This window comes from Balaenoptera ricei, chromosome 15 (genome assembly GCF_028023285.1).
Source record: "Balaenoptera ricei isolate mBalRic1 chromosome 15, mBalRic1.hap2, whole genome shotgun sequence".
In the NCBI taxonomy this organism is placed as follows: Eukaryota; Metazoa; Chordata; class Mammalia; order Artiodactyla; family Balaenopteridae; genus Balaenoptera; species Balaenoptera ricei.
The window spans coordinates 83379332-83397529 of NC_082653.1; the positions used below are offsets into that span (position 1 = coordinate 83379332).

General features: G+C 59.1%; 1 protein-coding gene and 1 long non-coding RNA gene across 6 annotated transcripts; one reads left to right on the plus strand and one right to left on the minus strand.

The window, feature by feature from the left end:
• ARPC1B (actin related protein 2/3 complex subunit 1B) lies at nucleotides 1-12858 on the minus strand. 3 transcript variants are annotated; one of them, XM_059898093.1, is made up of 10 exons: nucleotides 12750-12858; nucleotides 6434-6510; nucleotides 5575-5679; nucleotides 4920-5142; nucleotides 4060-4167; nucleotides 2808-3014; nucleotides 2648-2723; nucleotides 1517-1722; nucleotides 622-712; nucleotides 1-321 (listed from the first exon to the last, which is right to left on the minus strand). In XM_059898093.1, the coding sequence occupies exons 2-10, from the start codon at nucleotides 6495-6497 to the stop codon at nucleotides 283-285; spliced, it is 1119 nt and encodes a 372-aa protein (XP_059754076.1). In that variant the 5' UTR covers nucleotides 6498-6510; nucleotides 12750-12858; the 3' UTR covers nucleotides 1-282. The 3 variants fall into 3 exon arrangements, with proteins under 3 accessions (XP_059754076.1, XP_059754077.1, XP_059754075.1); XM_059898094.1 differs by lacking the exon at nucleotides 12750-12858 and adding an exon at nucleotides 11950-12234; XM_059898092.1 differs by lacking the exon at nucleotides 12750-12858 and adding an exon at nucleotides 7574-7672.
• On the plus strand, nucleotides 12508-17566 carry LOC132349582 (uncharacterized). 3 transcript variants are annotated; one of them, XR_009497706.1, is made up of 4 exons: nucleotides 12508-14586; nucleotides 15316-15537; nucleotides 15754-15908; nucleotides 17152-17566. It is a non-coding gene; the product is annotated as an uncharacterized LOC132349582 (long non-coding RNA). The 3 variants fall into 3 exon arrangements; XR_009497705.1 differs by having other exon boundaries at nucleotides 15783-15908; XR_009497704.1 differs by lacking the exon at nucleotides 15754-15908.
• Nucleotides 17567-18198: the final 632 nt, after the last annotated feature.

Here is an 18198-nt window from a genome sequence, read left to right on the forward strand (position 1 = left end):
TGTCTGCAGTTGCATTTTTATTACCTCCACATTTTGAAGCAGTTCATGACCAGCAGAGTGCTTTGGGGACATTTTTTACAATAAATGAAAGCATTTCTTTAAGAAAAAGGCAATTGTTCCTTCAGTAGGTAAGCCTCCCGCCCCGCCCCTCCCCTCCCCACTTGAGGGAGCAGCCCGTGGGGACCCGAACTGGTACCCTTGAAACATCGAGCAAAGCGATCCTTCGCCTCCCTGACCCCCTTCCCTCAGCAGCTGGGATGAGGGCGGCAGACTCCTCACAGGTCATTTGATCTTGAGATCCTTCAAGGCTGACTCCAAGCTCTGGAAGGAGACAAGGAGAAGACAGGCTGGTTCTCAGCTGTCCTGCAGACACCCCACCCACAGGGACCTGGCCTGGGACAGAGAACCTGGTCTTCGGGGTCAGGCAGACCTGGGTTTGAATCCCAGCCCTAAAGGAAGGTGCCGCAGAGGGTGCCAAGGCCCAGATGCCAAGGAGCCCTCACCCCACTGAAGGGCCCTTCTGCAGGAAAGAAGAAGAAGGACTGGGGCATCCAGGTGGCTGCCAGGGAGAATTGGGCGGCCTGGGGGGAAGCGAGGCGGTGTGGGGAGGGCAGGCCTCACCTTCACGTCCCAGATGCTCATGCCGCCGTCCATGCCTGTAGTGCAGAACTGCGAGCACTTGGCCTTTCCCCCGCTGAGCACCGAGATCTGGCTGCAAAGAGGATGAGGGCTTCACAGATCCCAGCCTGTGCCCGCGGTGGGCCCCGGCCCACCCTGCCCTCCAGGAGCTCCCCAGCTTCTGCGTGAGCTCACTCCGGTGAGTGTGAGTGTGCGCGCCCAGCAGGGACAGCCCAGGAGGCCGGGCTGCGAAGGACCACAGAGGACGACAGGACGGGGCTCCGGAGTCTGCTTTCGGGACGAGCACTAGTCCCTGTGCAAGGAGCACAGGGCAGCCGGGCAGGTGGCACAGGACGCACAAAGGCCTGGGCAGGGGCTGAGGGCACGCGTGCTGGGGGATCAGAGTGACGGAGCGTGGCAGGGCAGGGAGAAGCAACAGACGGCACTGAGTGGATGCAGGGCTAGTTCTGAAGAGCCCTGAAGGCCGGGCAGAGGAGTTCAGTCTGAAGACATCGGGCCAGGCAGCCACAGGAGGGTTTAACTAGCCAAGGGGCAAGGTCAGAGTCTCGCCACACTTCTCCCTCTGATTTGTCCTGGGGTGGACGCCTGTGGCTGGCGGGATCCGGGAGTCTCTGGCTCTGGTTCCACTCTAGTCCCTCAGGGAGGCTGCTGCGAGACCCTTCGTTCCGCCCCGCCCCGCCCCGCCCCTCCAGTCACCGCCCGGCCACCCCCCAGAACGGTCCCACAGCGCGTCCTGAAAACTGAAAACGCAGAGCAAGGCTGACTGCTCTGCCCCCACCTGATGCAAAACCTCGAGAGACTGACCGGCTTCCTAAGTGGGCCCGCACCTCGACGCTGCGGGGTGGGCGTGGAGCTCGCCCTTCGGCCCCGCCCTCACCTGACGCTGTTCTTGTGCAGCGAGTCCAGGCCCCCGCTCGCCGCCGCGCTGCCCTCCGAGCTAGCCTTCTTGTCGAGGTTCTGGAAGCGCTCGCGCGCCGTCAAGCCGCGCTGCGAGCTTTGCTTGGGCACGTCCAGCCGCCCACCGAAGCTCAGCGTCCCCGCGGCGCCATCGTAAGTGAACAGCACCGGGAAGCAGTCGTGGCCCTGCAGCGGGGAGGGGCGGGGTGCCATTGGAGCGCCCCCTTTTTCCTCCCGGGGAAACCCAGGCTGAAGGGGAGGTGCAACGCTGAGGGGCACCCGGCCGCAAATCGGGGGGTCCCAGAGGCTGGATGCAGGGCTTGGGTGTAGCACAGGGAAGCCGATGCCAGCTCGGGGACACAGCCGGCGACCCCAGGTGTAGTAACAGGGACTGGATGTCGGGGCTGAGCAGCTAGGAGCAGCCCCCTCAGCCCGCAGGGCCAGCGTTCAGCTGAGAAAGCTGGTCTGGGACTTCCCTGGGAGCCCAGGGGGCCTTGTCCTGCCTAGACGGTTACACCTGCTCTGGGAGAGACCCCACAGCTGGACGTTCGTCTAGGCAAAGCAGGCCTGATCCCCCTCTGGGACCCCATTAGGTTTCCTGAGGCCTGAAAAGAGCCTTGACAGGTGGGCAGGAGAAGGGAGGGAGAGTAGTGCCCTTCTGGACACACGCAGGACTGCACTCCCCCACAAGCACTCATTCTCTGAGTGAGGAGGTGTGGTCCTGTCATTTCCATTGGCCAATAAAATGTAAGCAGAAAGGTTAGGATCCAGGACCCAGTTCCCCACTTCCCCTCCTCACTCCACGGGAGACAAAGCTCCCATCTGCACTGAGCAGAGCCCCCCTCACAGCGCCCACGCTGGACAGTCAAAGTGAGCAAGAAACAAACCTTTACTGTGTTAGGCCACTGCTGTTGGGGACTTTTTTGTTGTTGTTACCGCAGCATAACCCAACCTATTCTGACCAATAGAGATATGGATGGATGTGGGTGGATGGATGGGAGGAAGGAAAGGAGGGAGCGGGGACAAGTAGAGGGCTGCCTGGGCATCTCGGGGCTCGCTGGGAGACCTGCTGTCACCGGCCCCTGCTCCCCCTCCCCCCCCGCCCCCTTACCGCTGCCACCAGACTGTTTTCTGTGATGAAGGTCAGGGCCAGCAACGGCAGCGTTTCAGAGGCCAGAGTCGCGACGCTGAGTGAGAGAGAGACGTCAGCCACACCGGCCCCTCGTGCTCGGTGCCTGGGTCGCCCCCCCATTCAGGTGACCTGTACTCACGCCATCTTCTTGTCGGCATCAGCCAGGCACACGGTGCTGTCATGGCTGACCCAGGCCACACGGCTCCCGCTGGCTGAAAAGCAGACACCGTGCACCCAGCCGCAGCTACTGCTGGACTCAAACATCAGCTCCCCGAAGGGCATCTTGGAGCCCCATGGGGTGGGTGCTGGCCGCTCCTCCACCTCCTTGATGTAGGCTGAGAAGATCCTGCCGGGAGAGGCAAAAAAGGGGGTGACCGGGGGTCTGGGAGGGGCCTGACAAGGGACTCCCTCTCCCAAACTGGCCTGCTGAGGCCAGAGCACCCGGCTGAGGTCAAGGGTACCGGAGCCGGCTTTTCGTGACCTGCATCTTCGCACTCGGACAAGTCTGGGCCTCGGTGCCCACTCTGTGCAATGGTGTGGGGTCAGGAGGTCTCCCAGCTCAGGGTCCCGGGAACTCCCAGGGCTCTCGGGGCCCTCACCTGAGGACTGACCATCCACGGCTGATGTGGCTCCCAGGGCCTCCTGTCCCCCTCACGGTGACCACTGCACTCCAGGGCTAGCCCCTAGGATGTGCCCCCCTCCTGCTCTGCACCGTGAACCAATCCTGCCTCCCTTCCTGCCAGCTCCACCAGCTCCACTCTCCATCCCAGGGCCAGCCGGAGTCATCTCACAGGTCAGGGTGCCGACGAGCCTCATCAGGACCTCGTCCCCTCTGTGCCTGGGGCCTCTGGGGCCTGCTGTAGCCTCATTTCCCAGGGCAGATGCAGAAACCCAGGCCATCTGCCTGGAGCTGGGAGCCGGAGGCCTTGGGAGACTCGGGGCAGGGGTGGGTAATGGGCCCAGAAGTGACAGACAGCCAATGGCAGGTGGAGACTCTTTGTTCCAGGCCTTAAGATAACGAGGCAGGGTTTGTCCCAGCCTATCAGTCATTTATACCTTATTGTGAAAAAGTACACCCACTCATTTTCCCTCAGATAGAAGCCAATAAGCTGAAGGAGTGGGAGGTTCTAATGAGCACAGGAGGGCCTAGAAAAGAAACCTTGCTGACGTTAAGCGGTGGCAAGGGGCACATCATTCTAAGGCCCCCCAGAGGCTGGAGAGAGGACCCAGGGATGACCCTTCAAAGAGCAAAACCCCAAAGAAGCTCGACGGAGGCCCCCAGGTCACCTGCTGGCAGCAGAGCTGGTCTGGAAGGCGGGTCGCGGGGCTCCCAGGACAGCTGCCCCCCACCCTCCCACCCGTCCCTGCGTTGCTGGCAGGGCCCCCCTCACCGGCACTTGAAGTCGCAGGAGCCGGCGGCCAGGAGCACATTGTTGGGGTGCCAGTCCAGACTCAGGATGGTGGAGCGAATGGGCTTCTTGATGTGCTTGCAAACCCACCTGGACACGGCAGGCAGACAGGTAGGGAGGAGACGGGGACACACAGGTGGGCACCCGCCAACCCAGAGGCTCCAGGCTCCCACTGGGCCCTGCAGACCACAGAGGTCCCAGGAGGAAGGGGCCTGGGCCCAGGCCAGCAACGTGCCGGGTCCCACCCTGGGTGGGGACTCCACACCTGGTCTTGCAACTACCCTGGGGCAGCTCAGTGAGGAGAAGTCATGAGGCCGCTAACTGGTCAGGGTGGGATTTGAACTCGAGTCTCTCGGACTCCAGCCTGACCTCCCGCCTGGCCTCTGCCCTCAGGGACCCAGGGGAGAAGATCATGACGTGCCTGGGAGCTTGTGAGTGGGCCCTGGAGTGTGATGGGCCGGGAGCCTTGGGCGAGTGATCTGCCTCAGGGCCTTTGCGCATCTGTAACGTGGGGACTGCAGCAGACGCCCAGTCCAGGGGGCTGATGGGAGGGGGCGGGTCAGTGCCAATAGGTGTGCAGGGCTTAGCGTGATGCCTGCAGAGGCAGCCCGGGTGCCGCCTGGGCCCTTATTACTGAGACGGGGCTGTGGGAGGGCGGGGGGCTGTACAGAGAGCCCTTCGCCTCACCTCCAAGGGCCAGAGAGCACACACTTCCCCAGGGTCATGTGAACAGGGGTCCTGACTCCCCGTCCCGTGCTTTCTGGGACCCTCTTGCCCCACCGCCTGTTGGTCTGCAGCCCCAGGTCCCTCCCAGCCCACTCTGGCCCCGCCCAGGCACCCACCAGTCGTTTTCCTGCTCAAAATAGCAGACGGAGATGACACGGGAGCCACTGCCCACAGCGAACTTGTTCTCCTGGGGAGCCCAGCGCACACAGCGAGCGGCGCGGTTGATGCGCAGGATGACGAGCGTGGGCTTCCACGTGCGGCCTTTCAGCGTCCACACGTAGGCATTGCGGTCTGTGCCGCAGGTCACGATGCGGTTACTCTCGGGGGCCCAGTCGATGCCTGTGGGGTGGGAGGAGGCACTAGGCTGAAGCCATCCAAGCAGAGGTGGCTCTACAGTGTACGCATAGGAGGGGCTTAGAGGCCACAATCGGGATGAAAGCTGCTCCAGGGGGTGCTACTAGAGTTCACTGGGGGTGTTACAGCTCTCCCAACTATCAGCAAACACGCTAGAAGGCCAAGCCAAGAGACAGAAAAGAAACGGGTCCTTGGTAATGCTGAGCTGCTGGATCACACCTTTCCTGAAGCCCTTAAACTTCTGAGTTTTTCAGTAACATAAACCAATCAACGTAATCCCTTTATAACTTAAGCCAGTTTGAATCAGGGTTCTGTTACTTGCAACCCAAACTATCCTACCTAACACGGGGAGTAGGTGGATGGCCCGGCCCTGCCCTGCCTTCTTTCAGGAAGATGACCCCAGCCAGCCCAACCCACCTGTCACCTGCCCGTTGTGCTCCTTGAGCTCGTGCACCTGGACCCACTTGTTCCCGCTCTTCTCATAGATGTGCACCTCGTGGTTGTTGGGGCAGATGGCGATCTCTGCAGGAGAGATGGGCAGGCCTGGGGAGGAGGCATGCGTGCCCAGGCTCCCCCCTTCCCCCATGACTCCCCACCTTCTCAGGCCGCCTGAGCAACACTTTGTCCTCTGCTAATGCACTCTCCTCCTCTGCCTCAGGTCCTGCTGGGCCCCCCTTGGGACTCCTCCCCAGGGGCTGGCCACCCCTCATCTGCACCCCACAGCCCCAGTGTCCCCAAGGCAGTCTTGCAAACCTCCGGGAGCTCTCCCTGCCCCCTGCTCTGCCCCTGCTCCAGCCACGGTCTCCTTGCTGCTCCTGATGACACCAGGCTCTGCCGCCTCGGGGCTGTTACACCCACCCTGGCCTTTGCACGCTGGCTCCGTCACCTCCTTTGGTTCTCCATGCAAACGTCACCTTCCCTGAAAGCCCCTCCCTAGCCCCCTTTTCTAAACTAGTGCCTTGGCTCCTTCGCTTTCGCCTCACCCTTCATGTTTCCTCAGAGCTCATTTCACTGCAGGTTACGTTTCCCATCCCCAGACCCTCCCGTAGCCGTCAGCAGAGGGCAGACCCGCTGTCGTGCCCACCCGGTCCTGGAGCCCAGAGCAGCGCCTGGTGCAGGCAGGGCCGTGCTCTCGCCTCCAACCCTCAGTGCCCGCTCGCCTGGCTGCCCTGCTTGGGTCCCTTCCCTCCTAACACTCAGGATCTCAGGATTGGGGGTGAAGCAGGGGGACAGCTTCCCGCGTCATCCGATGGGGGGGGGGAGGGGGGGCACTCACGGGTGCGGTCCTTGTTCCAGGCATGGCAGCTGATGGGCTCCACCAGGAAGCTGTGATAGGCCATGGCTGCTCGGCTCCTGTGCCCAAGACAGAGAGGGAAGCCAGGTCAGCCCCGCCCTGCCCCAGCCGGCCTCGCGGGAGGGCAGCAGGGGCCACCCTGGCCTCCCGACTCTGGCCTAGCGCTTTGCTTCCCTCCTGGGGCCTCAGTTTCCCTCCTCATGAAACAGCAGCTCTCATGGGATGTGTCCGAGGCTCCAGGGGACAAAGACAAAGGATGGGGTGGGGAGTGGAGGCGGGGAATGGGGGTGTGGGCGAAGCCACTACCATGAGTGGGGTGTGCTGGGACCCTGCCCCAGACAGGCCATCACTCATCATCTGTGCCTCAGTTTCCCCATAGGTGGAAACTCTCGCTCCCCAGAAGGAGTGAGCCAGGCCTCCTGGCCTTCGCACATGCTGTTCCTTCCCTCTGCAGGGAAGGTCAAGCCTGATGTGTCTTGGAGGCCAGTTCTGTCCACATTTCACACTGGCGTGCTAGTCTCTCTACACCACCAAATGTCCACCCCTGTTCTATGCGGCAAAGTCCTGCTCAACTGGAAAGACCCAAAGAGATCATCACTTCCTCACCCATTCTCTCCCCACCTCAGCTTCCCAGAGTCATGGGTAGAGCCCAGCAGCACTGCCTACCAGCTGTGTGACCCCAGCATATCACTCGCCCTCTCTGAACCTCAATTTCCACATCTGCCAAATGGGAACAGGAATCCTGTCCCCCGCCCGCCGAGGTGTTAAGAGGGTGAAATAAGACGACACACCACGCCTGGCACATAGTAGGTGATCATGAAATGGCAGCGCTTTGTCTAGAATGGATGTGCCGGCACCCGGCGTGCTTCACCTGTTTAGGGGTGGGCCTCCCGGCCGGACCAGGGGCCAATCCGGGGGCACACGAGCCTCAGGTCTTCTCACTGGCTGTTCCCTCGGCCTTTGAAGCTCTTCCCCCAGATGCCTGCACTGCTCCCGCCCTCGCTGCTGCCATTCAAGTCTGTGTCCAAGGCCACCTTCTGAGCAAGGCTGCTGTCCACCCCACCTCCACACTCCCTAGTCCCTAGTTTTCTCCAGGGGATAATCTCACTGAACACGTGTTACCTTGTGCTCATTCATCCTGCCCGTGTCTTTCTCCCCCTGCTGGAAAGTAACGAGCTTGATGGAGACACACATTTCTGACCATCTTGTTTACATTTCTATCCCCGGCACCTAAATGCGTGGCACATAGTAAGCACTCAATAAATGTTTGATGAACACAATTGTTTACTGCCATTAGTGTCCAGCAGAGTAAGTTATTTTTTAAAATGTAAAAAAAAAAAAAAAAAAAAAAGCCACACCACATTCCCTGAACGCTGCACTCACCAGCTCTAAGCCCTCCTGTATTCTCGACTTGAGCCCCAGATGACGGATGTGAGGGCTGCGGTTGGAGGGGAAGCCACCTGCCGGAGTCACGTGGCCCTGACGTGGGCGTTCCCAGGCCCTCGGCCGCCTCCCCCACCTGACTGGCAGGTTTGTGGCCAGAGGCTGGGCCCCAGGAAGGCCGCTCCTCAGCCTGGATCTGAGCCGTGACCTTCCCGGAACCCTGGAGTCTCGCTCTGCCCCCAGGGGGGGTCTCGACCAAGACCCCTCTGGGAGGAACAGCACTGAGTTGGGGCCCAGGCACGAGGGTCAGGCTGCAGTGCCATCCATCATACTGCTGGGGGCTCCGGGGCTCAGCGACCACAAATCCCGCTTTAATTTATAGCAGGAAGTCCTGGAAAGTTCCTAAAGCGGCACAGACCACCGCGCACACGTGCACGGAGAGGGCAGGGACCACCGCGCCTGTTCCCGCAGGCCTAGAGCAGGGGCCAGGGTGGGTCCCCGGGCAACATTTGCTGAGAAAGAAGGTGGACACACACAGCCAGGCGGAGGCCACACACACGCACGCGTGGTCAGCCTTGCACGCGCGCGCACGCACACACCGCTCCCATACACACACGTGTCAGCCTTGCATGCGCACACGAGCACACCGCTCCCACGGCGGCCGCCTCCCCAGCCTCTGTCTCCTTATAAGGCCTCTTTGTGTAAAGCAAAGGCCCCGGAAGTGGCCTCGGAGCCCAGGTCAGCAGGCCTGACGGGGTTTCCCCAGGCACTTCTGCTGCATCCGGCCTGGGTGGGCAGGGGGTCATCCACGTCTCCACCGCAGATGCCAAGACTCAGAGTGGGGGGGAGCACCTAGGCCTGTCCACTAAGCTGTGCTGATCTGCCTGCCCCCATTCCCCAAGGTCACAAATGGGGCAGGGGGCGGGGCGGGGGGGTGGTGGTTAAAGCCAGAAACCCACTTCCAAATGCCAGCTAGGTTCTTCTTGGCCCCTGACTCCACAGGAGGCCAACCACCCCCTCCCCTTCACCCCAGGCGGCCCAGAAGAAGCCCAGGGGGTCCCTGGACCCTAGACTCAGCCGGAGCAGAACCCAACTTCCCAGCTCCAACTGTCCCGGGCTCACTGTCTGGCCGGGCATCTCTGCCCCTTGTGGGCTCTTGGCGAGAGTGTCCAGACGTGTGGGCCGGGCTCTAACAGCCTGTCTAGGGACTTTTCAGAGTTCCAGGCTGTGAAGATGGAGACACTGGCTCTACAGAGGACCGCGGCCCCCATACTTGCCAATATCGCAGCTGAGAGGGCTTGGGGACCCTGCCCATTGTCTCCTGGGACCCAAAGGTTCTCAAGGGGGAGAGGGAGGGGCTGACAAAGACGGCCACAGCACAGTGGGACAGACAGGTTCAGAGCACACCTATCAGCCGATCACACTTTAGCATAAATTCAGACAGAAATACTCCCTCGTCTGCTGACCCACACTGTAAAGGGGGGAGGGGGTACGGGTGGAAGGGGTGGGAGAGAGGAAGACGTGTTTTCCCCTTTTCATAACTTTTTCATAACTTCTGCAAAGCGGTTGAAAGCAGCAGGGCCTCCCGAGGACTCCCTACCCCCACAGGTTACAAATGCGGAAGTGGCAGCCCAGGGAGGGGCGTGGCTTCTCCAGCCACTGCAGGCTTGGGGATCATGGGATCATTCCGTGTGGTCAGATCCAGGAAAACAGCCTTCACACCAGGCCACCCCGCCACAGGAACTGTGACTTAATCATTCCCAGGGAAACCTCTACCCTACCAAGGGGCGGGAGGGGAGGGTGGGGCGGGCACTGCCCGAGTGTGGACAACGCAACCACTCAGCGGTGTCTCCTGGTGGAGACAAAGGCAGGCTGAGGCCATGGCCCCGGGAAACCCACCCACTCATCGCTGTGACCCTGTGAGCCAGCCCTGTGGACCCATTTGATTGTCAAGGACAAAGAGAGAGGAGGGGGCCCTGGGGATGGCATTGGCACTGGGAGTCCACGTCTAGTGCTCTGTGCCCCCATCACCCTGGAAAGAGAGTGAGGCTGGGGGAGCACAGGCCAAACCCCGACAGACTCCCCCAGCTGGCTCTAACCGCCCCCCACCAGCCTGGAGCCGGGATCTCCCTGTGCTCCAGGTAGCTCTTCCCCCGTGTCTGGCACACAGTAGGTGCTCAGGATGAATGGACGGGGGATCACGCAGGGCTGGGAGAGCAGCATGATGGCTGGGAGGAGCTTTGGGTCTCCAAGGTGGGGCATGGGTCTCCAGGCATGGGGTGCCAAGGACCATGTACCGGGGTGTGGACATAAGCTGCACGGGGACAGGTATATTTGTTTTGTTCACAGATGAATCCCCAGTACCAATTAGAGTGCCTGGCACATAGTAGGTGCTCAATAAATATTTCTTGAATGTGGTTGCATGAATGAATCACATTCATCTTATGGTATACTCCTTATAGACCAGACCTATTATTTCACTGGTACATGTATGCAATTTGTAAATATTTACTGGGGAGTATGCACTCAAGATTTTTTCCTTATAGCGTCAACGATCCAAAAAGCTTGGAAATCATCAATCTAAAGGGTCCTCTCTGAGGATTCGGGGAGAAAACAGCTCCCTTCCAAAGCAAGGCAAGCCAGGCGAAGCCCCCAGCTGCCCAGCCAAGGGTCTCAGGCCTCCCATCTCTTTCTTACATGCTGGGTGCAAATTCTGACTCTCTCCATACTGACTGGGTGCCCTCCGCCAATGTTTCCCCCACATCTCTATCCAGAAAAGTCTGGGGCTGGACGAGGCACCAGCTGTAGGTTCTTTCTTGCTTTCAGAGAAGCTTTGCCAGCCCAACCTTCTCTGAATCCAGAGGTTTGACTGCATTGGAGGCTAAACCAGGCAGGAGCTGCCTGCAGCAAGGATCTCTGCTCTGCAGGCACTCAGGGAAGTCCCCACCCAGCTCAGCCACTCCAGGGAGCTGCCAGCAAGCCAGTTTGCACATGTGCTGAGCAGTTACTCAACTTCCTGTTGTGTGTGGAACAGCCCTCATCACCCCAACAGACCAGCCAATCCCTCCTCCCCAGCTCCACTCTTGAGGTCTTGCAAACCAGGCAAAGTCAAGAAACACAAATGAAAATAATCATAAGGCACCATAAAGCATCAGCTAAAATAATCCAAACCAAACAAAACCCCAAAACACATAAAACTCAATGCTGGCAAGACTGTGGAGAAATTCTCATTTGTTGCTAATTTGTTCAGCCTTCCTGAAGGGCAATGTGATAACACTCAATCCAACCAACTGGGTGGGAACAAACAGAAGAACACAAACAGGAACTTAAAAATTGTTAACATTTTTGGTGGCATAAATTCATTTTGGTGCTAAAAAAAATAGCCGACTTTTTTTTTAAAGCAAACATGTTCATAATAATCCTCTTTATAATGGTGACAGGATAGAAAAATCCAGATGACTACAAATATGGAAAGAGAAATAGTGATATGAACATGTTGTTATAAGACCTATGTGGATAATATACAAACACTTATGTAATTAACTATGTAATTAATTAACTTACTTGGCTTTTTTTTTTTTTTTTTTTGCCACTTGGCTTGGGGGATCTTAGTTCCCCCACAGGGGATCCAACCCGTGCCCCCTGCAGTGGAAGCACGGAGTCCTAACCACTGGACCGACCTGGCATCTTTAAATGCCCGGAATTTACCCAGGACTTTGACATACATTCTCTCTTTTACACCCTAAAACAAGCCCAAGAAGTTTTCCAGTGTTTGTTTTAACCTTCATCTTGTACAGGAGGAAACAGACTCAGACAAAAGCCAAACTTTGCTCAAAGTCACCCCACTCCTAACTGGCACAGTTTGGGATTCTGACCCCGAATCTCAGAGTTTAGGTTCACCTGGACACTTTGATAAATGTAGGCAGGCCTTATAAATAACAGCAAGGACAATAAAAGTGCACGTTTAGGCCCTGTGTGTGCCTTACACACATGATCATATTTAAGCCTCACAACATGAAAGGTCCCCATTTTCCAGATAAGCAAAGTTGAGGCCCAGAGAGGTTAGGTGGCTTGCAAGGTCGGTGGCCACTGATGGAAGAAGCTGGCGCTCTTACCAGTTTCTGGCCCCGGAGACCTCGCCGGCGGGGGTGCTCTTAACCACCGGGCAGCACTGCCCGCCAGGCGGGAGGAGCCTGGGGACAGCCCGGAATAACCTGGGAGCCTCGGCGTCCGCACCAGGCTCGCTCCTGCGGCTTCACGCCAGTCACTACTGTGTCCCTGTCACCGCCCGAGGTCCCGGCCCTGGCCGCGGTCCCCACGCCGCCGGCGACGGGGGGCGCCGCTCGGAACGCTCCGGTCTAGCGCCCGGGAGCTGAGGAGGGAGCGTTCCGGACCCGGCCCGCCCCTCCCTGGACCGGAGCCCTCGGACCGGGCCCAGCTGGCGGGAGGCGGGCTGAGGGAGGGGGCGGTGGCCGGGAGGGAGGGAGGGAGGGGCGAGGCGAGGCGGCGGGGGCGCCAGCTCATTTCCCGGCTGGAGCAACCCGGAAGGCTGGAGGACGCAGGGGAAGTGACTGGGCGTGGGGCCCTGCGGCCCGAAATAACGGGGCACACCGACGGCGGGGCAGAGGCGGGGGGAGGGGGGAGGCGGGGGGGGCGGCCGCGCGGGCCGGGGCGCCCCGAGGGCGCAGACTGCGGGGGGCGGGGGGGAGCGCTGCGGTTCCCTCGCCCGGAGGAGGCCGCCCGCCCGCAGCCCGTGCCCCGCGTGTCCCCTCACCTCCAGGCGGGCCCCCTGTGGCCCTTCTCATCCCCGATCTCCCGGCGGCCCCTCGTTGCGTCCTCCCCACCTGCATGAGGTCCCTCCCCGCGCTCCCCACGCCCACCCCCCCCCCTCCGGGCCGCTCCCGCGCCCCCTCACCTCGGGGCGCCGCGGCCGCGGACTCTGGGCAGTCGACGCGCCGAACCGGCTCTGGGCCCCGCGCAGCTCTGCCACTTCCTCGTGGGCGGGGGGCGGGGCCTGGGCGGTTGGAGAGCCCTGGTCCCGCCCACCCCCCCGGGGCTGGGGCCGAGCCGACCCGGGGCGCCCTGACGGCGTGCGCCCCTCGCCCCCTGGCGGGCGGGGAGACTGAGGCTCGGCGAGGGCGGCACCGCCCGGGCGGGAACCCGAGCCCGGCAGCGCGCACGGCCCCCACCCCCGCGAGCGGCCTTGGGGAGCGCCGGTGGCCCAGCAGCTTAGCTGCCTCTCCCGGCCTCAGGCCCCGGCCGCGCGGGGACCAGCCCTCCATTCGCGAGCGGATGCCCGCTGGGCGCCCAGTGTGCGGGGTGTGGGCAGTCAGGGGAGCCGAGGCAGCCCGCCCGCCGCCGGGGTCCTCGCTTCAAAACGGGGGCGCCAACCCCCGGCTGGTCCAGTTCCTTCTCAGTGCCGACTTCCTGCCCCTCTTTCCACCGCAGACCGCTTCCGACCCTTAAGGTACCCAGCGGCCTCGCAGCCGCCTGTATGTGGGTCTTGGGCCAGGTAGGCCCGGCGGTCTCTCCAACCCTGCCCTCTGCCTCATCAGTGGAGATGTGGCCAGGTGGTCCCTCCCGCTAGGATTCAGCTCAGCTGGTCAGCCAGGCACTAAGTAGCATCACGGATGGGCGTGGGGTCTTCGTGGGTCTCAGGAGGTCCGGGGCCAGGCACCCACCCTGTCAGGGCTCCCCGCTTTGACCCATGCTGTTCTTTCTGCCTGGAACACTTGTCCCACGCTGTCCCCACCTGGCCCGCTTCCCTTTATCCTGCAGGACATGAGTGAGTGTCTCTTAGGTCACTCTGTCCCTGACCCCCTCCTCAACAGGATCCTGTGCTCACCAGTCCTGGCTCCCATTACACAATTCAACACCTGGGGGCAGCCGGGAGAATGAAAGGTGTCCAAAGGTGAGGAGCACTTTGAGGTGAGCACACAGGGTGCTTGGGAAACTTCAGCTTCAATTAGTAGGACCCTGGCCTTCCTGGCTCTGAGGAGACACTGAGGGGCTGTCAGCAGGGCCCCCCATCCAGCCTTGGCAAATCCAAGTGATGGCTTTAGTCAGAGAAAAGTTTCAGATGGTCTGTACTGGCCACCCCCATCCCGTGAGGACAAGTGCAGTTTAATGCTGAGGTGACACTTGTGTCCCTGCCTTCCATTTACCCCTCTGCAGCTTTGCAGATGCCCAGGGAACCATCCCAGGTGGGACTGAGCCCCATCTCTGATGGTGGCCCCTGAGTGCTCTCACCCAATCAGCTTGTGGTCTCCCCGCCCCACCTCCTGGACTTGTGACCTGAGACAGTGGGTCAAAGCAAAGCCCAGGATTTCGAATGAAGGTAGAGGGGAAAGCAGCGCCTTCTGGAATTTGAACACGAAAGTGGAAGAGCCACAGGGAAGCCTGACAACCCGGGGTGGGGGGGAGGGGGGAGCATGATGGAGAGAATCCCAGGAAATGACCAGAGCCCTGGTCAACCTCTGACTGGCAGCCTGAGCCCAACCTGCCTCCGGGGGTTTCTTCAGGTACGTGAGCCAAGGAATCTACTTTTTAAGCTGGTTTGAGTTGCTTTTCTGTTACTCATCCCTAAAAGCATCCTAACAAATATGCACGGCTGAGGACTCCCTCTTCCTCACGAAACTGAGCTAATTTGATGAGAAGAAGACTCAAGCTTAGTGCGAGCAGAAACCATATTTGTATTATTCACGCTGCTCTTCCCGGGGCCGAGATCAGTGCCTGCCAGCCAGGAGCACTCGGTATGTATTTGCTGAATGAATCAATGAATGAACAAACCAGTGGGGTTAGAAACTTGAACCCACTTCCGGCTCTGCCACTTAACCTGTAGTGTAACTTCAGTCTTCTTGCAGCGCCTGGGTTTCCGCATCTGTAAAGTGAGGCTAATTCCTAACAAGCACTGCCCGGCCACCTCACAGGCCTGCAGTCACTGTGGGAAGACCCAGTAGATGGGAAACACACCTCAAGCTGGGAAGCGACAGGGGTGTTATTTGAAATGGCTCCCTTGGGGAACAGTCTTCTAAGCCTTAAATGGAGCAAGTCCTTGGGTGAGGAGAACCTGGGGGTGGAAGAATTTCATCTGGAGCTCAAAGAACAGCTCAGAGAGCTTTCTATTTCTGCCTGGAATCTGCCTCCCCTGGTGCCCTGGGATGAAGGTCCTACACTCTCCCTTCTTCCCCGCCTTCCCAGGATTCCCAGGAAGGCAGCCACACACCCAGGCTGACTCCTCAGGGCTGGCTGACTCGAGGAGGGCCGTCAGTTGGGGTCTGGTGCAGTGTTTCAGGGCCATCAAGGTCCTCCCTGGCTCTGCTCCTTCCTCCTTGCTGCACTGGCCTTACTGCCTCCTGGTCACAAGGTGGCAGCCTAGCTTCAGGCTTCTGGACTCAGGAGGTGGTGGGCTGGCCAAGGCAGCGGGAGACCAGGGAGGAAAACCTTCCAGAAGCACGCAGCGCGATCTCCTTCTGTCTCAGCCCCTGCCCACCCCCGAATGGGGACCATAGGTCTCCCCCCTGAGATCGAAGATTGACACCCGGTACCAGGAGGGAAGAGGGGAGACCCTGGGCCTCCTTCCAAAGCCACGCACACATGGAGGTCTGGAACACACACAGCACTCCTCAGCCGGGGCCTGCTCACACCCCTTCCAAGCCGCACGGCTCAACTGAGAAACTGAGGTCTACCAGGAGACCCCACAGGTATCGCTGGTGGTGTGGGGGGGGTCCCCTCCTGGTTCCAATGACATCACCCTGCTTCTGAGTGCAGTGACAGAACTGGGCTGGGTCGCTAGGCATCTCCCCTGCCTGTCACCACCCAGAAGGGAGTGTGCTTGATGGTTACCCCTGGGGCTCTGGAGAGGCTGCCTTGATACAGGCTGCCCTCCCTCTCTGAACTTGCGTTTTGTCATCTCTAAGATGTGGCAGTCACAGTTCTAACCCTGCAGGGTTGCTGTGAGGAGTTCCTGCCTATCAGCTGCTTCCCTTGGTGCCCGGCACCGTGACCTTGTGTGCGTGGCACACGTTCTTGCTGTGTTGGATCCGCGGATCCTTCCTCATCAAGCCCCACTCAGGTGACTGGCTCCTCTACCTTAGTAGCTTTCAAACTTTTTTTGACCATGACCCCCACGGACACATGTTGCGGCCTAGTCCACAGCCCCCTGTGTATCTGAAACAGAAGTACCATGAAGCAGAACGTACTACACGCAATGCAGAATGTTGTTTTCTCCTCCAAGTACCAGCCGTGATTTTACAACCTACAAATGGGCTCTGACCCTCAGTTTGAAAAACTCAGCTCCAGACCGTATTTCCTTTTTTTTTTTTTCCTGCCGTGCCGAGTGGCTTGTGGGAGCCTAGTTCCCTGACCAGGGATCGAACCCGTGCCCCCTGCAATGGAAGCGCAGAGTCCTAACAACTGGACTGCCAGGGAAGTCCCTCCTCCCCTTTTCTGAATGGCCTAGTGGATTCGTTTCCTGTTACTGCTGGAGCAGCTCACCACAGAGCGGGTGGCTTGAGACAACACAAGTGTCTTCTCTCACAGCGCTGGAGCTCAGAGCTTCACAGCCCACGTCAGTGGCTGGAGGGTGCTGGCGGGGTGCTGTTTCTTCTGGAGGCTCCAGGAGAGAACCAGGTTCCTTCTTGCAGCTTTTAGAGGCCTTGGCCTTCTCCCACCGCAATCTGTGATTCTACCCCCTCATTTCCTCAGACTCTCCCCCGCCTGCCCCCCTCCTATAAGGATTCTTGTGATTACACTGGGCTCACCTGATAATCTAGGCTCAGCTTCCCCAGCTCAAGATCTTCAACTTAATCCCATCTGCAAAGCTCACAGGTTCTGGGGATCAGGACAGGGACATCTTTGGGGGGCCAGTAGTCTACCTACCACACCTAATATTTGAATTAGACACACACATAACTCACATTAACTTTATAATGTATAGATCATCTGTACTATTCCTCGTGGGGTAGCTTAATGGCCTCACCGACATCGCAGGCACCTGAGGGAACCCTAGGCCTTCGCATCACTGCCTCACTGGGCACACATGAGAACTAAACCACTCGCGTGATTGTTGGGTCAAACTGAAGGGGCCATGCCTAAGCAATTAATCTGGGTTCTAAGGCCAACCCCCATTTTCTCATATTCTGGAAAAAACTTTTTTTTTTGGTTAGCAGGAAAACCATACACCACTTCCCACCCTACCCCACTCTGCTATTAAGGGTCTCCAGGGCATAGTATGGGGCCAATGCCAAGCCTGAAGGCAAACCTCGGCTTTACTGAATAACAGCAACTGCTAACCCTTTACTACTCCCATTTTACAGGTGAAGACAGTGAGGCTCAGAGATGTTAACTATGTTGCTCAAGGCCACGCAGCTTGGCAGAACTATGACCTGACGCCAAAGCCTCCAATCAAAGGGCTTTGGCCACTGTCCCTCCAAATCGGTGGCGGCTGTGGACCGAGGCCTGGTCAGAGTCTCACAAGCAGGGCGAGATGAGAAGCGACCTTCCACCATCTCAGACCCCAGCACTGCAGGTTTCTGGCTGCCACGACAGGGATGGGCCTTCTTCCATGGATGTGAGATGGCCCAAGTTAAAAAAAGAAAAAAGATGACTCTAGGCTTAAGTTCTTGGAGGCCAAGTTAGTAAATTTATTGTTTCTTTCACAGAATACATTGTTTCTCTAAAAACCTCTCGAATTGCTCCCAAGCCACGTGATTTAATGAAACTAAAAAGAAATTGGTAGTTAATTCCTGTTTCTTGGCCTGCTTTTGTCTATCCTCGTTCTGTCACGACAGCCTTGCTGATGCACTGGTACAAACACGTGTACACAAAGGAGCTCCTGCCATTGGCGGGGGGCGGGGGGGGGGTGGCGCAGGGAAGATGCCACAGCAAACGGGAAGAGGCAGGTGCCCAGGTGCTGGGATTCTCTCCTGGAGGGAAGTAATGCTTCCCATGGCTTAGCAAAAGGGCAAATTTACTCTTTTAAGAATATCACGATGTCCTTTGAGAAGCGCTATTACCAGCGTTGTCCTAACTACTAGAGTTGTGTTGGAATCACCGCTCCGCTTCTGGGCACACAGCCACGCTCTAGGCTACGCTGTATTCATTTATTTGCGCCTCTCAAGAGTCTCAGCCTTGAAATGTCAAACTTTGTGTCTAATTATGAAGATAACTTAGTTTGGGTACAATAATCTCTAAACCAAAATGACAACTTGTGCTTTTTCTCTCCCACTGCACACGCCCGCGCACACGCCCGCGCACACGCCCGCGCACACGCCTGCCACGGGCACCGGGCAGCGGCTCCCCGGCTGCTCAGTGGAGGCGGGTTCCTCTGCTGCCCGCACGCGAGCAGGGAACAGAGCGCCTCC